The sequence below is a fragment of the Notolabrus celidotus genome, chromosome 17 (assembly GCF_009762535.1).
Source record: "Notolabrus celidotus isolate fNotCel1 chromosome 17, fNotCel1.pri, whole genome shotgun sequence".
In the NCBI taxonomy this organism is placed as follows: domain Eukaryota; kingdom Metazoa; phylum Chordata; class Actinopteri; order Labriformes; family Labridae; genus Notolabrus; species Notolabrus celidotus.
Genome location: NC_048288.1, coordinates 7,781,239 through 7,806,681, shown reverse-complemented (window position 1 = coordinate 7,806,681; position 25,443 = coordinate 7,781,239). Strand labels below are relative to the sequence as shown.

At 40.9% G+C, this 25,443-nt stretch overlaps 1 protein-coding gene across 2 annotated transcripts in view; it reads right to left on the bottom strand.

The window, feature by feature from the left end:
- Positions 1-22,359, bottom strand: part of rttn (rotatin) — a 47,775-nt gene extending 25,416 nt beyond the window's left edge. The window contains exons 1-26 of one of the 2 annotated variants that reach the window (XM_034707047.1): positions 22,159-22,359; positions 21,666-21,853; positions 20,833-21,022; positions 20,565-20,660; positions 20,385-20,475; positions 18,140-18,254; positions 15,741-15,894; positions 14,049-14,214; positions 13,296-13,486; positions 13,040-13,155; positions 11,976-12,143; positions 11,682-11,894; positions 11,437-11,549; positions 11,207-11,333; positions 10,745-10,870; positions 10,336-10,452; positions 9,657-9,796; positions 8,884-9,055; positions 7,642-7,741; positions 7,063-7,148; positions 6,322-6,439; positions 4,839-4,935; positions 4,679-4,744; positions 4,407-4,598; positions 2,075-2,317; positions 103-259 (exon numbers count right to left, since the gene is read on the bottom strand). In XM_034707047.1, coding sequence (XP_034562938.1) covers positions 103-259; positions 2,075-2,317; positions 4,407-4,598; positions 4,679-4,744; positions 4,839-4,935; positions 6,322-6,439; positions 7,063-7,148; positions 7,642-7,741; positions 8,884-9,055; positions 9,657-9,796; positions 10,336-10,452; positions 10,745-10,870; positions 11,207-11,333; positions 11,437-11,549; positions 11,682-11,894; positions 11,976-12,143; positions 13,040-13,155; positions 13,296-13,486; positions 14,049-14,214; positions 15,741-15,894; positions 18,140-18,254; positions 20,385-20,475; positions 20,565-20,660; positions 20,833-21,022; positions 21,666-21,853; positions 22,159-22,189 — 3,573 coding nt within the window. In that variant the 5' untranslated portion in view covers positions 22,190-22,359. The remainder of the gene's footprint in view (positions 1-102; positions 260-2,074; positions 2,318-4,406; positions 4,599-4,678; positions 4,745-4,838; positions 4,936-6,321; positions 6,440-7,062; positions 7,149-7,641; positions 7,742-8,883; positions 9,056-9,656; positions 9,797-10,335; positions 10,453-10,744; positions 10,871-11,206; positions 11,334-11,436; positions 11,550-11,681; positions 11,895-11,975; positions 12,144-13,039; positions 13,156-13,295; positions 13,487-14,048; positions 14,215-15,740; positions 15,895-18,139; positions 18,255-20,384; positions 20,476-20,564; positions 20,661-20,832; positions 21,023-21,665; positions 21,854-22,158) is intronic. The other variant, XM_034707048.1, reaches the window with a different exon arrangement.
- Positions 22,360-25,443: the final 3,084 nt, after the last annotated feature.

Here is a 25,443-nt window from a genome sequence, read left to right as displayed (position 1 = left end):
AGATCTACAGTCCATGTATCTGTAACACTACCATACAAATAACAGGACTATTGCGGTGAGCTCACTTGCCTTGCTTGTCTCTAAAGTGTGAATTATTTGTACCTGGTTGAGGAGCAGCTCCAGTATCCAGCGCAGGTCCTTGTCCTCTGGGTCTGATGTGGACTCAGTGTGCACCTGTTTGAAGTAGGCATTCAAAAATGCAACAATGCCCACCAGCAACCTCTCATCCTCCACACAGGCTGGACGCACCTGGAGAAACCTGCAGGGAAGAAAGAGACAGAGGCCGGGTCTATGAGAGGAAGAGAGCCATGTGAAAGGGAAATACTGGTGATGATTTAATCTTCATTATTTGAAATAGATACCAATTAAGTAAAAATATATTCTCTGTTTTACACTTTTTCTTTCCTGTTTAGTTCTTTCTCAAACTTTACGCCCCAAAAATGTAATAAAATATCACAAATAATTTGGCTGAAACTTTTTCAGAGATTTTCCCAATTTGTTGCACTCCTCCAGGAAAGCTTTTATGCCTTTATCAGAAACAGGAAAGACAAACTGAAAGCCTGAACTGAAAGAAAAGAAATGCTGGCAACTCAATGAATTAATGACAATTCTTTCTAGTAAGACAAAAATATTAAATCACGATTCAGTGAACAAGAAGATAAGAATGTTCTCCATCAAAATGTAGAGCCTGATCAGACTTTGACATGAGGAGTCTCCTGGTTCCTGATTGTATTTTGTTTGTAGTCGATTAGAATTGACCTGTGACGTATCGGCAGGCTTCAGTGAATATGAAAAAAAAAACAGTCTGTTTGGAGAGAAAGAGCAGGCAGCACACAATCTGCCATGATGACATCTCTGCTCCCTTCAGCAGTGATCTATCAATGATTTATTGTCTTCTGTAAACAGAATTTTGCCACTGTCCTCGTTGCAGCAGTCGCTGGTCCAACGCCTGGTCTCGACCACTTGCTGCATGTCTTCCCTCTCTCTACTTCCCACTTTACTCTCTCTTCAGCTGCCTTATCAATAAAGGATAAAATGCCCCAAAATGTACACTACCAGTCAAAAGTTTGGACACACCTTCTCCTTCAAATGGTTTTATTTATTTTAATTATTTTCAACATTGTCGATTAATACTGAAGACATCAACACTATGAAATAATCTGATTTTCCCATAATCTGGATTACAACAGTAGTCTAATAGGGCTCTCCATTGTGTACTAACCCCTACCTCTGAACAACACCACTGATGGTATCAAACACATTAAAAAGGCACGTCATTATACAAATGAACTCTTGACAAGGCTCATGTTAATTAGAAACCATTCCAGGAGACCACTTCATGAAGCAGACTGAGAGAATACCAAGAGTGTACAAAGCTGTCATGAAGGAAAAAGGGGCTACTTTACAGAATCTAAAATATAAAACATATTCTGCTTTGTTTAACACTTTTTTAAAAAAATGAAATAATTCTATGTATGTTCTTTCATAGTTTTGATGTCTTTGGTATTAATCTACAGTGTTTAAAATGATTAAAATAAATACAAACCCTTGAATGAGAAGGTTTTTCCAAATTTTTGACTGGTAGTGTATATTTAAAAAGACAGAAAAAAAGAAGAAATGAGCAATCCAAACTCTATAGGTTGCTTTCTTCTCCTCTTGAGAACAGAGCTGACAAAGCTTCCATTTAAACTGTTTACAGAAATGCATCATAATGTTATTCCCATGCCAGTTGCATGTGAATCAGCCTTAAACTTCTATTTACAGTGAAACTGAGACTCGCATGGAAAGACCAATAGGCGCCACTCCAGCTGATGTGATGAGCAAAGAAATGATAGCATTTATTATGTAGACAGATCTAAAGGGGTGAATTTAATTTGCTTTTGATATGAACACACGATCGCTTCCCAAGTTGCGATTTGGACTGAAGAGGAAGTCTTCGCACAGTGTAGGTGATTGTCTTAAAGTCCTAAATAACTTAATGTACACACATTAACTACACACATTAGGTGTTTTGCTTCTAAGCATGTGAACCTTAAATACATGAGCGTCTCGTTGCACTGTGTATTCTGTGTACCTGGTTACTGCTGCCTGCCAACTGAGCACCTGTAGAGTGTCTCTGCAGCTGTGGGTGGGAACGTGAGGGAGGGCCAGCCTGTCGATGAGCAGATAGAGATTGAGCCTGGAGAGGGCAGAGGTCACCAAACTGTGTCCCGCCGCCATGACGATGGCCTGGATGCAGTCCTGCAGCGCAGCGGGAAGGTGCACCACCCGCAGAGACAGAACCTGTGCTTCTGACAGCTTTAAGTCAGGATGAAATCTGAAGGGTAAGAAATGTGAAGCGTTAAAAATATAAATTAGATTGCATGACTGTTTACATGACTATTGATGTGTTGACAAGAGAGCTGCATAAGTAGCAGCTTCAGAGGAATACTAATGGCTGCATTGATAAACATATTTGATCACCAATCTGGAGGGATGAGACATTTATGAGTCATCCACAGAGAGACGTGTTCTTAGAAATACATGTGACTGCATCTGACAGAAGCAGGCATCGTAGCAGCTACAATCAAAAAGATACGCTCAACAAAGCCGTCAGATTACATCAAAACAACAAAGTTCATAGCTCTGTGTTTGAAATCTGTAAGTTAAGTATTCCTTTTTCCTATAAAAGCAGTGTATAACATTCACTTTAAGGTGGATTGATCTGTCTATGATGCACTTTAAACGCCTTTGCTGTAATCAAGCCAGTTAAAACTGAGTGAGAGACGCTCTCATCTGTTTGAATTAGGTCACATTAGAAGAAAATGAAGACAGATGAAACACAAGATGCCAAGCTTCTGAAACTAATTCTTCACTGCTATTCTCCACGAGACAGAGCACTGTGTAAGAGTGATGTGCAGCCAGACTGTTGTTGTTTTGCTTTTTTATGGCCTGCAATAGAGTTATCATTCTAATTGTTTTCTCCTACAGCAAACATTTTCATAAAGAAATGACCTCAAAACAAAGTATTCATGAACATTAACACCCTTCTTGACCCCAACCTTCTACACTTTTTTGTTTCTTTTTATTTCTGGTTAAGTTTTAAAGGATGAATTTTTTTTATGTTTATCTTACTTCTTTTTAGGGGTGACCCCAAATAGTCGAATATTCGATGATTCGTTATAAAGAGCCTGAGTTAACTGCTAATCCCATAGTCGAACATCTGCATTTGAAACGCAGGTCATTCCATTTAAACTATGGGGGTGCTCAATGTCTAATTCTATATAATTTTCCTTTTTTTCCGTATAAATCATGTCTTATATAGCCTATTTTGATATAAACATAAACTTCTAAATACTTAATGTAATTCGAAAAATAGCTTTTTAAGTGTTAAATCTCCTTAAGGTGGTAATTCAATCTCCCCTGGTAATTAAAGGTGGACTCTCCCATTTAGCAGGACCTGCCACCTGTGGAGCAGCGATACCTCAGCTGGCCTTAAATCTTTTTAGGTTCATAGCAGCTCAAAATGTCAGGCTAAGAAATTATCCTAAAAAAAGAAATGAAGACGAGGAGCAGCTTCATGAAGAGGGCTGTGAGATCAAGGATTAGCGGACCACACAAAAATCTGTGCAGGGCCACGAGGAGGGATACCCAGAGCTGTCCAGAGCAACAAAAACAATCCACAGCATCCCTTCCACCTCCACACCATCAGAGAGGATATTCTCCAAGGCAAGACTTAGCGCACTTCTGAATGTAAAGTTGGTTTTCCTGGCTTAAAATTTGAAAAGACTCGAGCAGACAAAGACGCAATGAAAGACCGTTTCAAAAACCCTTTAGCTGGTTCAGGTTTGATTCTGAATATTACAGAAATATATAGCCTTAAGTTGGACAAACTACCCACCGCAGGGCTGGTCTCTGCTGTGTGGACACTATCTAAATATCTCCCAAAGTCCTATTCCTTATTTTCATTTAAGTTTTTTCTTTTTCATCACCTCTTTGTTTTTGCGAACAGTAGCCTATAGATTAAATAGATACAAGTTTTATACCTATCTATTCTGTTGTCACCATAATTCAGACAAAGGGCCAATGGGGAAAAAAACTAACATTCGACTATACGTCGACTATGGCAAAATCTGATGAATCAGATTCGACTGAGCAAATCCTTAGTCGGGGTCACCCCTACTTCTTTTGCAAGTTTTCATCTTTTGGTTTGGGTGAAGTTTTGTTTTATTTCATTTAATTTCAGGAAGGAAAGGAAAAACTAGGAGAAAGCAAAAAAAAAAACTGTAGATATAACTGTAAAAGTTCCTAAAACTGGATTAAAACCAAGTTAAAAAATTTCAAAATTCAACTGATAAATCTATGAACAAAATGACTTTTCCCACCACACTGCATAGAGAAAAAGTCAAAAGTATAAAGGTTCTTACTCATCAGCATAGGTTGAAATGCCTTGCAGCTCTTCGAGCAGGTTGTCCATCCCAGAAAGCCATGCAGTGTTCCAGGCCACCTGTAGGGCTTGGCGGGCGGGTGCCAGTGTCAGCAGGTCAGCTGAAGGGGGCAGGACGCAGCAGTGCGGGCTGACAGCGTGATGAGATGCTGCCTGGAAAGGGATGTTGTACCTGGAGGGAAATAGTGAGAACTGTAAAAGAAACTACGACCCACAGGAAAGTGATCATTGTGATTGTACCAACCAACTTACCTGCGAATTACAGACAGCGGTAGGGAAAACGGTGCAAGGTTCACATCCGTGTTTTTACTGTCTGACCTGATAGAAGACAGAAAGCACAACAAAGGATTGAATAAGGTACTTTTTTTTTTTTTAGCATAGAGAGATCTCAGAGAGGAAAACACAAACTTACCACATTTCAATGCTTGCAATCTCATCAAATAACAGCAAGCTCATTAGGACAGCTATCTCGCTTCCATTGCCTTTGTTCTCCTTCAATATCAAGGACGCTATAATGAAGACACAACACACACATTTATATAATAACCACACCCTAAACTGTACCCCCCCCCCCCACACACACACACACACACACCTCATGAATCCAGTGAAGACTTTCATAACTCTGTTAGGATGACGAACGCTTCAAGACTCGTTTCGAAAATGAAAGTCTGGGACACACCAGGAAGGCTTCACTTACATTACGGTTATGGTTATGTTATGATGACTCTGGAACTTGGTGTTGGTGCTTTAAACTGAGTTGGACATGCATTACATTTGCAATACATGAAAATTGGCACATATTCCTGCATATATCAACTTGAAAAGCATCTCTCCGTCTAAATCTGTGCAGAAATGATTCTAAAATACACTGAAAAACAGAGTCAGTACGGATGTAAGGATATATCACAAGATGGTAAAAAATCGATACAAATAAGGGTGGATTAAAATTGATTCAACAACATTCGTATCGGCATAATATTTTTAAACAGTAGAAGGCGCTATCTGCATTTCACTCCGCTTGTTCAGCATCATTAAGTCTCTTGCGCTGCTCTCTCGTCTCTCACTGAGTTGAGCTTAGCAGACATGGCGGCACGAGGTGAAGACCGAGAAGTTCAGGATGCACCTTTGTGTTTCAAGTCTGAGGTATGGCAGCATGTCGGCTTTCCCTGATATTCCTTAAGAAAAACATGTCAATTCCAAGCCAGGAGCATACGCTGCACTTTTGTTTAATTAAAGAGATTTACCTTATTTGTTTTAATACTTCTTACTTTCATTTGGGAATCGTTCACTTTCCATTTCTTTATAATTGTTCTGAAATTTTACAACAAGGTATTTTTGTACAGTCATTTTTAGTTTGTTTGCAAGGTGCTGAAAAAAGTGTGCAGTGTTTTTTTTAATTGAGTTACAATACACATTAAAAATGAAAAACTTTGTTTACAAAGAACTATAAGAGAAAAAATATATATTACAACTGTCCATATTTGAGAAATGTAGTAGAAATAATAGTCATTTAAATTTTGAGTTCAATCCAGTTTTCTTGAAAACGTTAGAGAATCGTGAGTGAATCATATCGTGAACCAAAAATCGGGATTCGAATCGTGGGTTGAGTGTATCCTTACATCCCTAACAGTCAGATTATTTCATTCAGAATGAGTGACCTATCATTTATCTGCAACATGAGCTACAGCATTGCAGATGAAGCTCTAATAAAGCTACTTGAGTTGAGCTCTGTCGCAACAAGTTGCATCATACTGACGATACCACTTATTATAGTGTGACATATAAACTCCACATCAAAGGTTGACTTGTCATCTCTTTTTTGACAACGTGCCCCCGGGCTGCACCACACAACAAGTAGAGCTGTTACTTAATGAGTTGTCTTGTGAACGTACCCCTGAGCACAGTGAGGAGCAGGAGGTTGCGCTGTGCCAGGCTGTGCCTCAGAGCTGGATCTGCATACACCAGCTTCCTCAGGATGCAAACACAAGGCTCCAGCAGGCAATCGGAGCTCTGGGGAAAACAGCAACATACGCACTCAGTGTTTAATTGCATGGAAAAAAACAAACACACACACACACACATACATATTCTCTTTCTGTCTCCTGCTCTGTTTCACACATACAAAATACACAAGGCCTCTGTACTGTCTCTTCACATAAGCTGAACTCTAAATCAGGGACTACGCAGGATGCAGGCAATGAGGTTCAGGACAGACACAACCTGCAGGCACACCATCTTCACACACTCGTTAGCTGAGAAAAGTCATCCTGTTTGTGTGCCCCTGCACCTCCATGTAGTCAGTAATGCTGGACATTTACCCCTGTTAGCAGTGTCTGATTTGAAGCCTGGGAATGATCAGCAGACTGCAGTAACTAGAGGGCAAAAATCCCTGCTGACCAGCGCCTGTCTGACTCTATTAATACAGGCCACTTCATCCTTCTATCATGCACGCCTCAGTGGCTTTCCTCCACATCCGCTGGCAACACACGTACTCACAAAAGTAGGAAATGTACCAAAGTGGGAGCACATGTTACTGCATTTATGAGACACAGGGGTTTGTTTTATTTGGCTTCAACAGCAATTCACTCAGCACACATCTATTCATCACTTTGCCAAAGCAGGTTTGTGTTTACCGTGTTGCCGTTTACACTCTCCATAATGAAAGAAATGACTTTGTCGGTTATTTCGAGATTCTTCAGCACTGGATGCATTGTTGTGTCTGCAGGGAAAGCAGGAGAACAATTCAATATATCCACAACAAACATTTGCATAATCATCAACTATTTGTTTTTCGGGGTTGTCTAAAACATATGGTGGTGGGAAGGCACACAACTCTGCTGTACTCCTTGCAAATTGTACTTCTCACAAAGAGAGAGTTCTTGAGTTTTTGTCAAGGAGACCTTTGTTTACGTCTTTTAACTCTACATTTATGTGAGTGGGAATTTAAAGAATGTATGTCCTCAGGAAATATCAAGCTTAAAATAATCCTTAAAAGTCCTAACAGTAAGTAATCAGTGTGTTTCATATTCATATATGGCTCTGAATCAGGACCTGATCAGGAAGTTTTCAGAGAAGCATGGAATAAGTTTACTTAAAAGATGTTATAAAGACGTTAGCCTGTAAAAAGCCACGACTCAACATAGAAAAGTATCACAGAATAATAAAAGAGTGATAAAAACTACATTATTAAAGAGATTTCACACACAGCTCACCTTGTAGCACTACAGCGAGCTGCTCGGCTGCTGATCTTCTCAGGGAGATGTCAACAGTGTCTGAGGTCAGTATACAAAACAGCTTCTCCACCGACTCCACCTGATCATAACACATTAAATAAGCAGTGTTTCTCTTGTTGTATATTCACATATGCACTAAACTCTTGCACATTTCCTGAAACTTCTGCATGAAAACACCAAACATTTCCCCTTTCATCCGGACTGTGTCATGACACCCCCCCCTCGCAAATTTCTGCAAGAATCTAGGATGATATGATGTGTGAACGCTGCAGGAAAATTCACCCCAAGTGAGCAGGGAGGGGTGATATAAATATTTCACTTGCCTGGTAGGCAACTGGTGTGACTATCACACACAGAATGAAGCTGCTTCATGCTCTGGTCTGATTGCCGGCACGTTCTTTCTCACTCTTTTGTGGATACTGTGAATGTGTCCAATTACTTTCAGCACTCATGTAAAGGTAAGCCTGTAGTTTTAGGCTCAGAGTACTAAACACCACACAGTGACTACAGAAGCATCCTTTCTATGCCCCCCAACCCCTCACCCCTTCAGTCCAGCAGGGAAACTTCACACTGTGGAGGACATAGACTACCAGTCAAAAGTTTGGAAACAGCTTCTCATTTAAGGATTTGTATTTATTTTAATTATTTAAAACACTGTAGAATAATACTGAAGACATAAACACTATAAAAGAACATATATGGAATTATTGAATGAACAAAAAAGTGTTAAACAAAGCAGCATATGTTTTATATTTTAGATTCTGTAAAGTAGCCCCCTTTTTCCTTCATGACAGCTTTGCACACTCTTGGTATTCTCTCAGTCTGCTTCATGAAGTGGTCTCCTGGAATGGTTTCTAATGAACATGAGCCTTGTCAAGAGTTCATTTGTATAATGACTTGCCTTTTTAATGTGTTTGATACCATCAGTTGTGTTGTTCAGAGGTAGGGTTAGTACACAATGCTCTATTTGATTACTGTTGTAATCCAGATTATGGCAAAATCAGATTATTTCATAGTGTTGATGTCTTCAGTATTAATCTACAATGTTGAAAATAATTAAAATAAATAAAACCATTTGAAGGAGAAGGTGTGTCCAAACTTTTGACTGGTAGTGTATGTGAATAACAACCGTGGGAAACTTCAGGCTCAGGCTGTCCTGAATTTTTCCACACATATTCAGGAGTCCTCATGTCTGACTCTTTTATATAATTAGATTTATACCTTGAGCACAGACTTGTTGCTTGTGTCCAGCCGAATGTCTAACGGGCTCCTGAGGCAAAACAGATTTGGAAGTGAGGAAACCACTTGTTGATCCAGGTCTGGTCTGGCGGTGCTGGCATCATCAGCACTGTTCAGGTGGGGCAGGATCTGCTGCACTGCTGCTATTCTCACTCTGATAATAATGAGCAGAATTAATGCAGATTTGGGTATTAATATTTAATTCAGAGCCACAGTTTCAAAGACAGATTTAAACAACATTAAGCAGCTGATGAACCGTGCCCTCTGCCTGCATTAGAGGGTTAATTACGTTACATCACTCCTGTGTTTTTGTTTTTTATAGAGAACCCAAACGGTAACTGATTGTCAGAAAGTGTCTGGCAGGGCAGACAAATCTATTAGCTGTTGCCAAAATTTACCGGGGCTTGTCTCCTGGCCAGTGTCTGGTGTTAATTTCCATCTCTATCAATATTCATAGACTGGGACTGGAGAGCTGTTTTACACAGGCCTCACTGAGGAGTTAGAGGACTTGATGAGCACATCAGCTGACAGCTACAGACAGTCGTAATATGTCCATCACATCACGGTTTGTAAAGCTAAATATTTAGATTCTGGAGTTTTTCTGGTTGGGGGGAAAAACAGAGAGTTTATTTTAAGCAGCTTCACACATAAGAAATGTACCATCGTGTTTATATCTGTGCAGGCTTGTGAAACCCAGACTTTCACAATGTGAAAAACAAAAACAGACAAAAGGAAGACGCAGAGCTCAGACTCACGTGGGCTGTTTGGTGAAAAGGAGTCTCAGCGCTGCTTTTAGTTTGGCTGTGCTTGGAAACACGCTGTCCCTCGCCGCGTCTGACATGTCACTTATCAGCAGGACACAGTTTCCCAGTGACTCCTCAGTGCTGGAGTAACCCTGCCGCACACACACAAACACACAATACTCAGGCTGCCTTGGCAGACAATGGAGTGAACAATGGGGATTTCCATCTAAGCAGCACAACAGTAAATAAAATATGCATCGCTTTGATTACGGCTGGTTTCATTTCATCTCTTGTTGACATGGCGGGCCCATCTCTGAATGGCCTCCTTGAATTAAATCACACTTGACAGCCTAGTCAAAATCTCATGTATATTCATGAAGACTTTCCAGGCTTTCTGTTGCCTGAATCTGAACAATTAATAAAAGCTTGTCCCCCCCCCAAAAGGAAACAATATAACACAGGATATGGAAATGAGAGAATAACTACATTTTTCTCCCTGGCAGTTCAATATGCAGGCTTCTGTGGTCCAAGAGTGCTAAAATTGCACTTTTGATCATAGTTGTTTTGATTGTGCAGAACAAACACCACTTCCCCCGACTCCACCACTATAATGTAATAAGTTCCAAACATGATGCCGCTTTATGAGCTCCGTGGTCCAAACACAACACAGCCTCCACAGAGAGAGGCGTACCTGTAATATTGGCATGACCGGGTAAAGTGCCTCATTGAATCTCTCCCAGGTTGATGCTGTCATCATCAATCGCCCCTTCAGCAGGAAAAGCAGGATATCCTTGGCAGCAGCGTTCACCTATAGATCACAGGTAAAGTGCTGAAGTCACACAGACACTGCTCATGGAAGATTTACAGTCAGGGTACAGGGAGTGACGGACTGTTAAATGTCTAAATTACATGACAGCGGTGTAGAATAGCAGCTTAGCATGACTACAGTGATGCACAATAACTTTAAGACAGACAAAAGAACACAGAAAGCCATGTACTTGACCACATTTATTCTTTTTAACCCTGCCCTAAACTAATATAAAGATAAAAACATGTAGCTCTTATATAAACAGAGGGAAAACACATATACATTTGCCTACCTTCTCTGCAGAATCCTGGAGCCCAAAAGCGCTTATTTCATAGAGCACCCTGTGGTGAAGAAGGAAGTTCACTCCACCGCAGGCTCCCGGTTCCTGTCGTGACACATTCTGGATGCCAAGGCAGTCCTAGGGGTGTATATAATCACACCAAAGCACATCATAAATTATCACTGTCCTCCCACTTGCACTTGCATACAGGAGTTCCAATTCACTTTAAATGTAGCCTTGTACTTTAGATGGTGGTGTGAAAATGAAAAGGAAGTCTGCTTCCAAATGTCAAGTGGGTTTTTTATAGCACACTGTGAAAGATCTGCAATCCATCCGTCTTTAGGCTACTTTTTTTTTTAAAGGAGGTGACCCACCAAACAGACCCCATTCTGGATCCAGTAGCTGTAATTTCAGCCGTGAACCTGCACAATGTCATTCAAACACTGACTGTAGGAGAAGATGGCTTGTTCTGACCTTGACCAGGTTGAAACAGCATTCGTAGGTTTCTGTCTTCACAGGCGGTATGGGATGTGACAGCAGCTTGAGGAGCAGTTTCTGGCTCTCTGTCTGGAGGAGGGGGCTGGGCTGATCAAACTTCCACCTAATGATGGACAGCCAGAGGACGTAACCCTTAAAATATGTTGCTTACACATGTAAGGAATAAGTGACTAATTTAAAAGGCAGGATGATGATTCTGATCATACAGGTAGGAGCAGATGTGAACGCATTCTTTGACGATGGGCAGGTGCTGATGAAACGGGAGGCCGCTTATTGCTTCATCTGCCAGCTCCAGTAACTCCAACCAGTTCTTCTCTCCCTGAATCAAGAAGTAAATCAAAGAATTAAGACAAAAATTAAAGTAGCTCCATGTTTTAATCTAAGGTACATAGGTGGTAAACACAGAGGATGCCTCCCCTCTCTGCTGTAATTATATAACAGGGATTTATACCTCAGCTTGTGCTTCCTTGAGGAAGTTGCAGGTGGATTCCATCCAAAGAGCAGCACGGGCCACCCTCCTGTAGAGATCATAGCTGTCGGAATTCACCTGCTCCAAGTAGGCCACGGCTGTCTCTTGCATGCTGGGTAGTAAGCTTCCCAATGACGTATCCAAGGATAGATGGAAAATAGCTTTTGCTGTGTTTTCCGGGAGATTTTCAACGGCCTGTGTGAAGCAAACACACTTTAATTTTTGTCTTCTTGGGAGTTAAACCATTGAGGAAGTATCTCATTGTGCCACACACACCTTTTCAGGAGGTAGGATGGTCTGTAGGAGTTTAACGGTGAATATAGCAGTGCCTGTGTAAGCCGTTCTGTGATGAACCTGACAGCTGTGGGGAATGTCTGCTGAACAGCTCTGATGGTAGCTCAGGATATCCCCCAGTAGCTCCATGCAGGCTTGCAGCTTCTCCTTCTAAAACACACACACACACAGAAAATGTAGACAAAAGGCACACACGTCACACAAACACAGCTGCACACGCACATGTACCCACATCACGTGCATGTTCACAGACACACACTGACGCTCAGTTACTGGGCGGGAGCCAGGAGAAAAATTGTTCGTTCCAGGGGTTAGGAATTGAATGTAATCAGATTTCAGGGTTATTTTGGGACGAGATACAGATCCACCCTATCTCTGTATGAATAAATTGGAACAATCTATTCTCAGCCACTTTGTTCTTGGAGGAGGAATTGAACAATAGAGGGTGAACACCAGCAGAGGGCAGTAGATGCCCTGTGCATCGTTGCTGCTGGGATGCACAGTTCGGCCCATTCCCATAGGAAAAACCTAGAGGTCTGGCACACTAAAGCTGCTCTCTACATAAAGATGACAAAACAGTTCTCAGGCTGCGAGGCTCTGGGCATGTATTAAACAGCAGAGGGCCACGAGGGCCGGGGCTTGACAAGTGTATAAGTCCCCCAGCATGGGAACACACCAGTCAGCAGGGTAACAAATGAATGTGCATGCTAAAAAAGAACAAGCCAGTTTAACACAAGCCTCTGTATGGACTCTCCACACATAATAACAAACACAAATTCTACAATTCTGAGCTCGTGTGAACCCAGGGGTACAAACAGGAGGAGTGCATGTATGTGTGAGATGCTCTTTGTACCCAGCACAAAGCCTCTGTAACCTTATATAATTCCTTCAGATCAATCACACGCCTCCTCCACAGTCAAGCACCGTATGCCTGTGTGTCTGTCGCAAATTGTCAGGTGGCCAACCCAGTTCCCCCTTTTTTTTTGTCAGTGAAGTGTATCCATTCATCTACATAAGAGGCTGTCATGAGTTGTGTTTCGACTTGCCAGCTCCATCCCCACCAGGCTGCGCTCGTCCCAGACCAGCTCACAGACGCTGTCCCCGAGCAGGAGGACGGCGTCGCACAGCAGCTCCAGAACACGATGGAACACGTGCGAAGAGTCTGAGGAAGAAGAGAGAGATGAGGAGGGAGAGCGAGGGAGGTTCTGTGACAAGATTTGAAAGGAGACATTTCTAACATCTTCTCTGTATTTCAGCCACAAACATAAAATATCCTTGAAATAAAACCACACTGAGCCCTACCTGTCTTCAGCAGAGGTATGGCATGTTCCAAGGTTGCAACAGTGAACTGAGCCAAAGTGAGCTGCTGTAACTGCAGCTCCAGGACATCCTCTACACCCAGATCAGGAAGCGCCATATGGGCCACATCTGCAGGCGACTGGGGGGTCTGCCTGGGGGCCTGGGCTGCTGCTCCACCTCTCTGCGAGCTGCCACTGGATGAATCACAGACAAAAGGGGGTTGGAGAGACAACTGCAAATTCCTGATCTGCACTTGAACCACTTGAATTACAAGGAGTGACGTACAAGCAGCTCGGGGATGGATCACAAAAGCTGTTTTACCCTTGTTGGGATTTAGAGCAGTATTTTTAAACACCGTAGACCGTCCGCTAGAGGGCTCATGGTGTTATTTATATTAAAGAAGAAGAAGAAGAAAATCCTCCACAGTGTTCCTCATGCTGTTTTATCTCCATGTGCGGGTTGCTGGTGTCACTTGCAATTTTGTTATTATCAAAGCCTCAAAAAATCCTACTGTGCAAAAAAATGTAACAAGTGTGAGAGCCGCATGTTTAGTTTGAGGTCTGGTGAACAGAATTGACAAGAGTTATCTCAACAAGCAAGAGACGTACTAACATGATAACAGGTGAGCCTCAAAAGAGGGACAGATGTTAAACTGAGAGAATCAAGTCCTGATGTGACAAAGTTTTTTAAAGGGATCTGTTTTTGCTCCATTGAATGCACAGCCGCTTAATCGTTAGTCGATCTTAAGAATCAAACCTGTTGGATGCTGCATCTCCATCCTGGCCATCTCCCCTGGCTCTCTGGTCTGTGCGTCCCACCACAGAAGGCCGAGGGGAACACTCTGCCCCCGGAGAGGAGGCCTGGGAGCGCTGGGTCCGCACCTCATGGGAGACGGAGAAGGATGAGTTCTGGGAGCCGGGATCTGCAAAACAAAGAAGAAAATAAAACAGGCAATCAAGTCAAGTCAAACTTTATTTATACAGCACATTTAAAAAACAACCACAGGTGGCCAAAATGCTGTACAAGCTTAAAAACACAATCAATAAAAACAAATAGTAATTTAAAAAAAACAGATATTAAAACACAATAGATAAAACAAGAAAAAGCAACAATAAATAAAAGCTAAATAAAATGTCAGGATGTCTCGCTCAACAGGCATTACAAGCCAACGCAAAGAGATGTGTTTTAAGTAAAGATTTAAAATTCTCAATGTTCTGAGCATGTCTTATATTAAGAGGCAGACTGTTCCACAGTGTGGGAGCAGTCAACGCAAAGGCTCGGTCACCTCGAGTTTTGAGCCTCGATCTTGGGACATCTAAAACCGCCAGGTGCATTGACCTGAGCGCTCTGGCTGGAGCGTGCAGGTGCAAACACTCACACAGGTATGAGGGTGCCAGCCCATGTAAGCTTTTAAAAACCAACATCAATAATTTGAACTGGATCCTGAAGCTAACAGGAAGCCAGTGAAGGGAAGCCAGTACAGGCATGATGTGATCTTGTCGTCTCTTCCCAGTCAGCAGGCATGCAGCTGCATTTTGTACCTGAGGCAGGCGAAGAAGAGACGACTGATCAACACCACAACACAAAGAATTACAACAATCCAGGCAAGATGGGATAAACATGTGGATAACCTTCTCAAACTCACGAGGAGAGAGATAGGCCTTTACTTTGCCCAGAAGCCTCAACTGGAAGAAGCTTGTCTTCACAACAGAGCTGATCTGTTTATCACACTTAAAAGTACTGTCAAAGATGACACCAAAGTTCCTGACAGAAGGGCGACAGGGAGACACTAAATCACCAAAAACACTGTCTATGCCATCCAGCAAATCAGGTTAACCAAAAACAATCATTTCAGTTTTCTTTTCATTTTCATTTACAGTCACAAACAAACCCTGAATCATGAGGATCAGACCAGACTGTATCACCTTATGACACCTATCCATTCATTCTATTATAAGGCTAGTTTGATTACTAATTGTGCCTTGTCCTTAGCATGTGTTTATTGCTTGTAGTTCGGTTACCCCTGCACCCTAAACACACACACACACACATGAAGTGTCACATCTCATCAATACATCAACAGGAGGGACGTACTGAAGGACCTCTCTCTCTCTCTCTGATCACCTTCAAAGCATGTGTCAGGAGCTGCAGGTTATCAGACACAGGAGGCAGGAGTTAACCCTGATCCTGTATGGTGCTCTTGTCAGGATAAGGTAAAACTGGTCCCATTATACATGGGTCGCCTGTCCAGGTATTGTCTATGTGTGGGAAACACTGGACTAGGATCTTTTGGCTTCATACCGCCTCTTCAGAATCAAACTGATGACATCACTGAGGTTTCGTCTATGTTTTATAGTATTATAGTAATAACCTGATCCACCTGCTATTAGCATTTAAAAACACCTGGATCTGGATGTTAACATCAGGCTAACGGATGAGGTGTGCTACCTTGCTTTGTAGAGTAGAAGCTTGGATCTTGATGAAAGCGTAGCCTCCTCCTGAGCCCCACACAAAGCTGTCTCAGGCATGAAAGAGCCTGCAAGTGGAGGTAGCTGGCCTCACCTTTACCTGAGCCGTGCAGCCTCAACAGGGCCAGGAGGTTCTGGAAACAGACGGGGATATCAGAGCAGTGTTTTTATTGTGATGCAGGGTTATGGAAAGGTTTTCAACACACATAATTAACAGCAAGTGATACCCAATTAGGGTATTATTATAATTGGGCGAATAAATTGGTTTATAGCTTTGTTTACAAACAGACCAAACCGAATAATGGAACAAAGGCTGTGTCAAACAGGACTTAAACCCAGACAGTGATAGAAAAGTTGTAATAAGTTTGCTAAATAAAAAGGGCAAGTGGAATTGAATTATTGAAGCAGCAATTTGTTCCAAGTTCAGATTCCCTGCCCTCTGCAGCTAATGATGTCATGTCTCTAAATCCAAGTCATTTAATTTAGCTTAATAGCCGCACTAACTCAACTGAGGGCCAAGTAGAGCCACAAGAAGAAAACTACTTCCCCATAATGATTTCTCTTTGATGATGAGACCGCTGCGTGACAGTTTGCTAATACTGCCGAGAGAGCAATGTAATATAATGCAGCACTTTATTAACAAATAGTTATGTTCACAGCGGCTCATCAGGGCAAAATGATGTCTCCTCCAGCACTCTGTCCGTGCCAAAGAAATGACAAGCTTCAACAACACATGCACATGTCAAGGAGTGCAGACCACTTTCTTACTCTGACAAGGAGAGAGGCTCTGAACAAAAGAGATGAAGATTAGCTTCACCGCAGACCAACAATGTGCATCAGCCGGCGTCTATATCAGGGGTTCCCAAAGTGTGGGTCGGGGCCCCCTGGGGGGTCGCAAGACACAAATGGTGGGTCCTAGGGTTGCATCGAAATGAAATTTTTTGGCCGAAAACTGAAAACTGAAACACCGAAAAAAACTGTTATGTCAATTATTAGTACCATTGCATTTCTGGCTATGACTGTGAATTAACCTCACTAAAATCAAGGATCTCATTGAACATATCACACAATGAGGGTGCATGCCCCTCATCTGGTTCAGAGAGACAAGTCCTTTTTTCTGCGCTCTGTTCTCCTTCCTGCGATGTGCGCTTCTCCGTCTCCAAGTGGGTTCCCCGCATCCATCTCAGCCTGGATCATTTCTCGTGCGCGCTGCTTTATTCCCACATCCAAGTAATGATCTCTATAACACGAATCAAGTGTAGTCGCGGTGAAGGGCAGAGGATCCGAACAGATCTCAGTGAAACGTGTGCTGACAGACTCTAAGAGTGTACTTTTCATTGTTTTCACTCCATGGTCCGTCTCAACCTCTTTGCTTAGAAGACGCTTTAGTGCTGCAATTAAAGGAAGAACAGATGCAGACATGTTGGCCCTTATCCAGACAAGCGCGTACTGGCCACATTTTTTCGCTTTGCAAAATTCTGTTTCGGCCGTGTTGTTTTGGTACTGAAAGTATTTCGGCCGAAATTGCCCTTTTGGGCCATTTTCGGTGGCCAAATTTTCGGTGCATCCCTACTTTGATCCATTACAGTAAAAAATATTGACAAAATTGTATCTAAACTTGAAATAAAACCTTGAAAATAGAAAATGTAACAAGTTTTCTGCCTTCCTTTTTTGTCAGATGACTCCTAAGTTTAGGGTCAGTGCACAGTGAATTATCAAAAGCATCAGTAGCAGCAGGTTAATTCATAAAGGCACAAGAAACCACATGATCATATAGGTAGGGTCAGTTTCTGCAGACCAGCTAAATGAAGCTACATTAAATCACTTTGAGGGACAGTGGGGGTCGCAAGTCTTTGGCACCTATATTTTAGGGGTCGCTGGCTGAAAAGTTTTGGAACCCCTGGTCTATATGACTTCAGTTACAGGACACACTAACTTGACACAAGCACATTGACCTCCTCGTTGAAACAGCATTGTAGAGATTCCTCCAGAGCCTACTGGACCAGGATGGGTACAGCTTGAAACAGCTTGAAACAGCTGCAGAATCTCTCACATTCAAGGAGGCTTTAACAGGAAGAGAACAAAATCCCCCACCAAGGAAATACAGCCACCAAAGAGGTACAACATGGCCAAACTATATCCTCACAGCAATCGAGTGCTTGCTCAAGCAAAGTTAAGCCCTCAGAGGTCTCCACTACCTTTTGCAAGATCAGGGACACAGAATTATAAATCGCTGTTTTCTTCAAGGACGCTCTTTGACAGGCTATTATTTTAACAGTGGCTGGAGTGACCATCCAAGGAACTCCATTATGGGACGGGTGCACGAGCTGTTGGCCCAGAACCAGAAATGAAAGCTGTGAAGGGGTTCTGCAGTGGCACCTTTACGATGCTGGGCCTTTGGAGGAAGATCTCCGCCGGAAAGTCTTGCATGATGACGTCACAGAGAAGTTCACACGTGGTCCGCACCAAGTTGGGGTTGCTGCTGCTTAGAGAGCTGTGTCAGAGGAAAAAAAGCAGATTGATTTAAAACTCAGAGATTCAACATCACTGCACACTTCATGCACATCACGCTGTCAAATTCATTGATTGAAAGGGATGCACTGATACATCCGTCAATATCAGCCTGCTCTCATGGCAATTTGGGATTCTGCAATTGCACTAGCTGATATTTATCTGTTGTGGCAATGTTGGCGAGTTTGTACGCCCCATGTTTTAGCCTAAAGTACTTTTTTGCTTATGGAAACATTCATCCATCCATCCATTTTCTACAGCTTATCTAGGGCTGGGTTAGAGCTGAGCGATATTGAAAATGATGTTATCACGATAAAATATTTCATATCAGTCGATATCGATAATTATCATGATGAATCTCAAATCATTATTTCATTTAAATTCAAAGGGCAGATTTTTGGTCCTGAGTGAATGCTGAAGACAATTTGTTAGTTTGTCTCTGAATTAAGTTTTCTGATAAACTTTTTTAATCCATCATTTCTGACAGTGCTAAGAGAGTAAGATGTGAACATTTTCTTCCTTGTCCCGGATGCTCCTTTCAGCTCTGTTTACATTCCGCTCCAAAAGTCTTTAAGCCCCGCCTACCTCTCACCCTGCAACATGATTGGCTGTTCAATGATGTCTTCTTCTTCTTTCTAATGTTGGGTGGCAACTAGCATTCAGGCTCATTAGTGCCCCCTCCCTGTCCAGTGGTTGGGGGGGAGGGTGTAATTACAGGTTTATTTATATCAAACTTTTATTGAACATTTGTTATATTTATATTGAGAAAAATTATATCACAACAATTATCTTTATCGAATTATCGCCCAGACCTAGGCTGGGTCCTGATGGCAGCAGTGTAAGCAGGTCGACCAAGAGATCCCTGTCCCCAGCAACTTTTTCCAGTCCCTTCTGGTGGTCTCTTTGGCATTGCCAGGCCAGATAAGACATCTAACCCCTCAGGTGAGCTCTGAAACTACTCAGGGGTCTCCTTCCTAGTGCATATCATTAAGTCTTTATGTTAAGTTAAAATAAGTCTTTGGTTTGGCTGTGTAAGAACTGAGAACAGCCTCTTCCTGAGTTTGTGATTGTAAATGTAAAGAGGCTTTTGGGGAAGTCATTTTTCATGTGAAAGGTTAAAGTAAACTCTGTTCTGTACATTTGTACGGTTGAATTTGTGCTCCCTCAAAGATACGTTTATGAAGGTCTGAATGACTTTAACACTGTTAAGTGTTAAGTGATGGTTTTATAATAAAGATAATTAATGGTCTGTGGCACAGATGGAGGAGTTAATCACAATGCTAAAAAAAAAGCTAAATTATTGTTTTAACAAAAGAACTCATATCAGCCGAGATTGTTTCAACCAGTGCATCCCTATAAATTCATATAATAAATAAAACAATTTTTTCCCTCTCAAACAGTTGTTACAATTATTTTCTTGGAATAAATACATTTTAAAAAATACAATATAATGTGTATGTATATATATATATATATATATATATATATATATATATATATATATATATATATATATATATATATATATATTGTAGGAGCCTTAATGCATTTCATGAGGTTGTTATAATTTAAGTTCATGTGCAAGATAATAGTTTACATTGATAGTTTATTTATAAGAATTAAGATAAATATATACATTTTTTAAAAAGATGGTAAATGTTAAACTTTATTATGCTCTAAGTATTTTCTTATCATTTTTAAAATGTTTTGGGATTTTATGACATAGAATGTCATGTGTTAGATGGATGGCTTAATCATTGCATCTTGTAACCCGGCCCCCTTGCTAAGGTGGGTTGATCTCTGTAGAAGATTCATTTTTCAAAATAATGAGGGGCAGTTAGGCAAGAAGAGAGTGGAGCCACATGGTTTCCTGACCTCTCTCCCTCTTTTAGTTTCTTTTAGGATTTTGTGGATAAACACGTGGAAAATGGACACCTCTCTGTACTTGTTTTATTTTTTATTTAAGTAAACTGCTTCACCTTTAATCGAGTGGTCCTGTTGAGTTATTTTTCGAGGTGAAATTGAAGAAAGGAATTTTTGGGAGTGTCAAAACTAAGGCTGCATTCTGTGGAACCCACATATATTCATTTTTTGTTGTAAAGATGTCCCTTACCTCTCGTTGGATGAAAGTATGTGTCTGTCTGTGTTTGTCAAAGTCAGCCATGGAAACACAGAAAACTTGAGACATCTCACGGTCTCATGCACTGTGCAAAAACACAAACGTGAAACATGTTAGTAGAGATATTTACAGGAAAACAAACCCAATGAAGTATCAAAATAACAAACAAGGTACCTGCTATCCTCTGAGGCGGTACATCTGTTTGGCTCTGTATGCTCATTTTGAAAAAGCCTGTTTTAGTTGAATGCTCTTCAGGTGGAACAGCTAAATCTGCAGAAGACACCAGATTTGTTAAAATATGATTTGACATGCTGTAGGATTTGATCAAACCGTTAAGTAAGAGATGCCCTCTCTTTACTCCACGACATGAAATCATGAACATTTTGTAGTTTGTAGTCGAGAGCATAAAAACAATCAACAATTTGGCTTTAACTTGCAACACCTGTTGGAGTTGCAGCACGCTGTCCATGCGAGTAGACCGTCGTATGACTGGGGAGTAGCTCAGGTAGCTGAAACAGCTGGTCCAGGGTTCCATCGATGACAGCTCGCAGTCTGGGTTCCACGTTAGGAGACAGTTGGGTGAGGAAGTCTACCGCACCAACGTCTCTCAGCATCTGGGCAGCAGAAGGATGCTTGGAATACAAAATTATGAGAATTAATAGTCATAAAAAGAAAAGGTGTACCATTGTACCAGAGTGTCTAAGGATGTATGTGCCCAACTGCTGCCTGAGATCATCCAGCAGGTCCATCTATGAACTTCCTAGAGTAAAGTTAAAAACCAGAGGTGACCAGGCTTTTGCAGTCAAGGCCCCGTCACTCTGGAATGACCTGCTGGAGGAGATCAGGCAAGCCACATCCTTGTCCTCTTTGAAATCTCTCTTAAAAACTCTTTTTTAAATGTGCTTTTACTTCTTAACTCATCACTGACTTTTTAATTTCTGCACGGTTTTTATTATTGGCTTTTACTCAACTCATATTAGTTCTCATAAACCATTGTCATGTGCTTTTTAGTTTTTTCTCTCGCTATGTTTTGCACTCTGTAAAGCACTTTGTAAACCTGTTTTTTAAAGGCGCTATATAAATACATATATTATTATTATTGTGGGAAAAAAACTTGGCTTCAAAATGTCACAGGGCAAACTTTACAACAAAGTACTACATAATGTATCTGATGGAAGGGAAAGGCAGGTTCATGATAAACAAAGGTCCAAAACACACTATCTGAACTAATCTATTAATGAAAGGATCGATCATGAACCCCTGTGTCTACCTTACCTGTGATAAAGTCGAGAGCAGTTCAAGGACCTCCTCCTGCATCGGCACCTCGGGGAAATTGAACCACTCCAGAAGATACACGAAGAGCATCTTCTCTTGAACAATGTCAGGGACAGAGATCAGGGAATGGTCCAGCTTGCTTATGATGCTTTTCAGAGCTCGGACTCTGATCTCCACCAGAGAGTGGCCTGAAGTTTACAGAAGACAGAGAAGAGACGTTCAAGAGCAGATATGTTGTGTTTTTAGCTGAAGCTAGGTACCATTAGGTGGAAGAGAAGTTCACTGACTTTGTTAACTAAGCTAACACTAGCGTTGACATTAAGAACAATTACACATGATAAAGTAAGGGTACATACATACAGACTAAGAGAGGATTTCTATTGTTTGCTAACGTTAGCTTACAAGCGGCTACTACAAGGCAATTAACAGGTTTTGTTAACATCAGTTGAAGTCAGCCTTCAAAGCTAAGTTTGTTAGCTCTAAGTTAGCATACCTATTTTCTTTATAAGGGGGGACAACTCCATGCTGAGTGTCTTGCGTCCTGCCTCGGCGAAACAGCCTCATATAACACCAAACTCTGTCACTTCAGTGTGTGTTTGATGGTGAGTGTCATCATGTCAACAACGTCTGCCCGGGTCTGTTTTCAACAAACGCGCCAACGTCACTGCACTTCCGGTAGAGGACCATGGTGCGTTCAAGGTGCAAAACTGTGTCGGACGAACTGTGAGACATATCAACAGATGCCCAATGTCCACACTCAGAATCACAAAATTTGAGGTGAGTTCCCAGTTATTGTGTGAGTGCTTAGTACTGTACCACTGTCGAATAATCAGGACTTTTCATGCAAACTTTACTTCACCAGTTTAGACACTTTCCATGAGTCCACATATCTGCAAACCTTCCCTTGAGACTTCTCCAGAGTTTTAAGCAAACTTAGTGATGTGAAGGATGTGTTTGCACTGTTCCCCACTAAATATAAACACAGTTTAACATATTGAAGTAGTATTTAGTAATATAAAACAAAAAAAGGTCAATAAAGCAAGCATAGACGTGAAGGGAAAAAACAAGCGGCAACCTCCGGTCTAAAAATATGAGTCCAATGCGGAAGTGCTAAAAACTGCAAATCATTGAGGATCCACTTGAGGCTGGCTCCGGAAGTACCGGAAACCACATACACACCTATTCAAAAAAGCCGATCTTTACAGCAGAAATAAACATGTTTACAGCCTGGTACAAAAGACGAGTGTAGTCTGGAAAGCTAATTTCTCGATCGGCACACACTGTATGGGGGGGGGGATTTTTTCACAACGTGGTAATTTCAAAGATATTAAGATTACGAGTCTTCCAATGAGAGGCACAGCTCACTTGACTGACAGGCGGGAACACTGTAGCTGTTGGCTAGGAGGATCAAAGCCCGCCTCTTTACGTCACAATCACTCGACAGCAGCAATATAGCTGCCGCCGACGATTGGACTCAAAACAGCGCTTCAGAAACAGATGGGTGACGTCACGTATACTACGTCCATATTTTATACAGTCTATGATTTTAACATATTGCAGTAGAATTGAATGATATTAAACAAAAAAAAAGGTAAATAAAGCAAGCATAGACGTGAAGGGAAAACGCAAACAGGTTTATCTGTAAGTTACTACATTTACTGAAAGTTCATGTGTGGTGTTTTTAGCACTATGAAACAGACTAAAAACTATACTTATGACCTACTAAATAAATAAGACCACAAACAACAAGATAGGTGATTTATATGAGGTTAGTTTTAATTTCTTGAACCACCGCTGTAGATAAGCAGAAACAGCTTTTGCTTTACATTTCCCATCATAAAAATTTGCAGTGATTGATACAATTGGCTGTCAAACATGGAGCAAGACAGTATTTTTTGTTAATAAATAAATAAATTGAAATGACACATGTACACGACAGAGTCACCAAAGATAGTATACATTCTACTTTGTCCACATGGAGGCGCCACAATCTACACAAACTGAAAGTACTGTAGGCTACCTCACAGGAGCTTTAACTTTTGTGATTATTTATAGCACTTTTCTTTTTTACATCTTCAGTAAAATGTTTACAACAGATTAACATTTCTGACGTTTCCTGAGTTTAGAAAGTTTGTTTTAATATATAAACACTTCAATTGAAGAAACACAAATAATGAATAGTAATTAAAGTTTATTAGCACATTTCTCAGAGCATGGTGACAAAGTGCTCACAAAATATATTTATATTTTAAAAATGATAACAACAACAATAATAATCCTTTTTTTAAAAGATAATAATAACATCTTTTTTTATGGGGCTTTTTTTTAAATCTTTTTAATGTAATGTTTTTTTGCAGCCACAGGTGATATCATATTAGTGTGTAGGACTTCTTAATATCTACCCCAACTCCCTACACGGACTGACGGATTCACGCTCTGCATGCTTGATGGCACTAAAGCCAGTGAGGGTTCAGTGCTCAGGGAATGATAAAAGCTGTGAAAGAAAATGAATTATTTTAATTCGTCTTCCATAGCAACATTAAGCAAAAATAGCAGTGTTTTCTCAAGATCTGCAGATCAGCATTTTAAAGCTAACATGCAGCAATAAAGGTCTACAGAGACCAGAAGTGATATAGTAAGAACTGAAGCTGCCCTCAAGTGTAATCCGCTGTATTCATAAAACTGACCATCAATCAGAAGATAAGTGATGAAGTTAACACTTGAAAAACTCAGCAAGTTATTTAGTATTACTTTGGATGTAAGCCTTACAATGACATACACATACACAGTTGTTTTCTCAATTTCTTTCCTTACTTATCTTGATGTTATCTTGATGTTATCTTATGCTGCTGTTTATGTGATAATGAATTAATTTAATTTGCAGATGGGAGTTATGTTCATCTGAAGTTAAGGAGTTGAGGAGACAACTGACATGCACCTCGTTATCACAGGAAAACTGAGTAAGTAAAAAGTATTGATTCATGTCCATTTAGGGCTTCCGTACCCTTTGTTATTTTCTCTACCAAAGTGCAGGGCCTTCCTTGTTCCTAGGATCATCCCTGATTTAAGGCTCCTTAGGAAATCATTTAAGGCCTCTGCATTGCTCCAGTATTAAATGAAGTCAGTATGAGTTTGGAGCAGTTTTGACAGCCGCCACATTATCCTCCTGTCATCAAGTTAATCCTCTCAAACACTGACATCCTCAAAAATCAAAGGTGATGTTCGTCACCTCTTAACACAAAGTGCAGGCGTAAATTATTTTCGTATTCTGTGCATGAGTTAATCCAATTGCATGGGATCTCACACTTGGGATGTGATGTGGATATGATCAGCAGACAGGGTGATAATTAACAAACTTAGCAAACGATAATGTGATGTGATAATAATATAATCACACAGCTTTTGAGAAATCCAGAGGGATTCAAGCCTATAATTAATTTGGCAGCGTACTGTATTTTCTACTGTCACCTAGATTCTTTGACAACTTTGAGTAGCAGAGATGGAAAAAGACAAGTTTTGCTTTCAGAATTCTTTACTGGTTTAACTCCTTACATGTACAGAATTCTTTTTTAATGCAGCATAAATCCCCTGAGGTTACTTCAAATACTCAATGTGCAATGGTTTATTTTACACACAGCGCATTGAAAATAAAAATAGATGCATTTTTATTGTATTTTCATGATGCATTTGATGTCATCAGTAACCTTTGATCTTGAGCTGAATGTGAAACAAAAGCTTGTGGGCCTGGGCATTTTTTTAATCTGCAACATGAGTTATC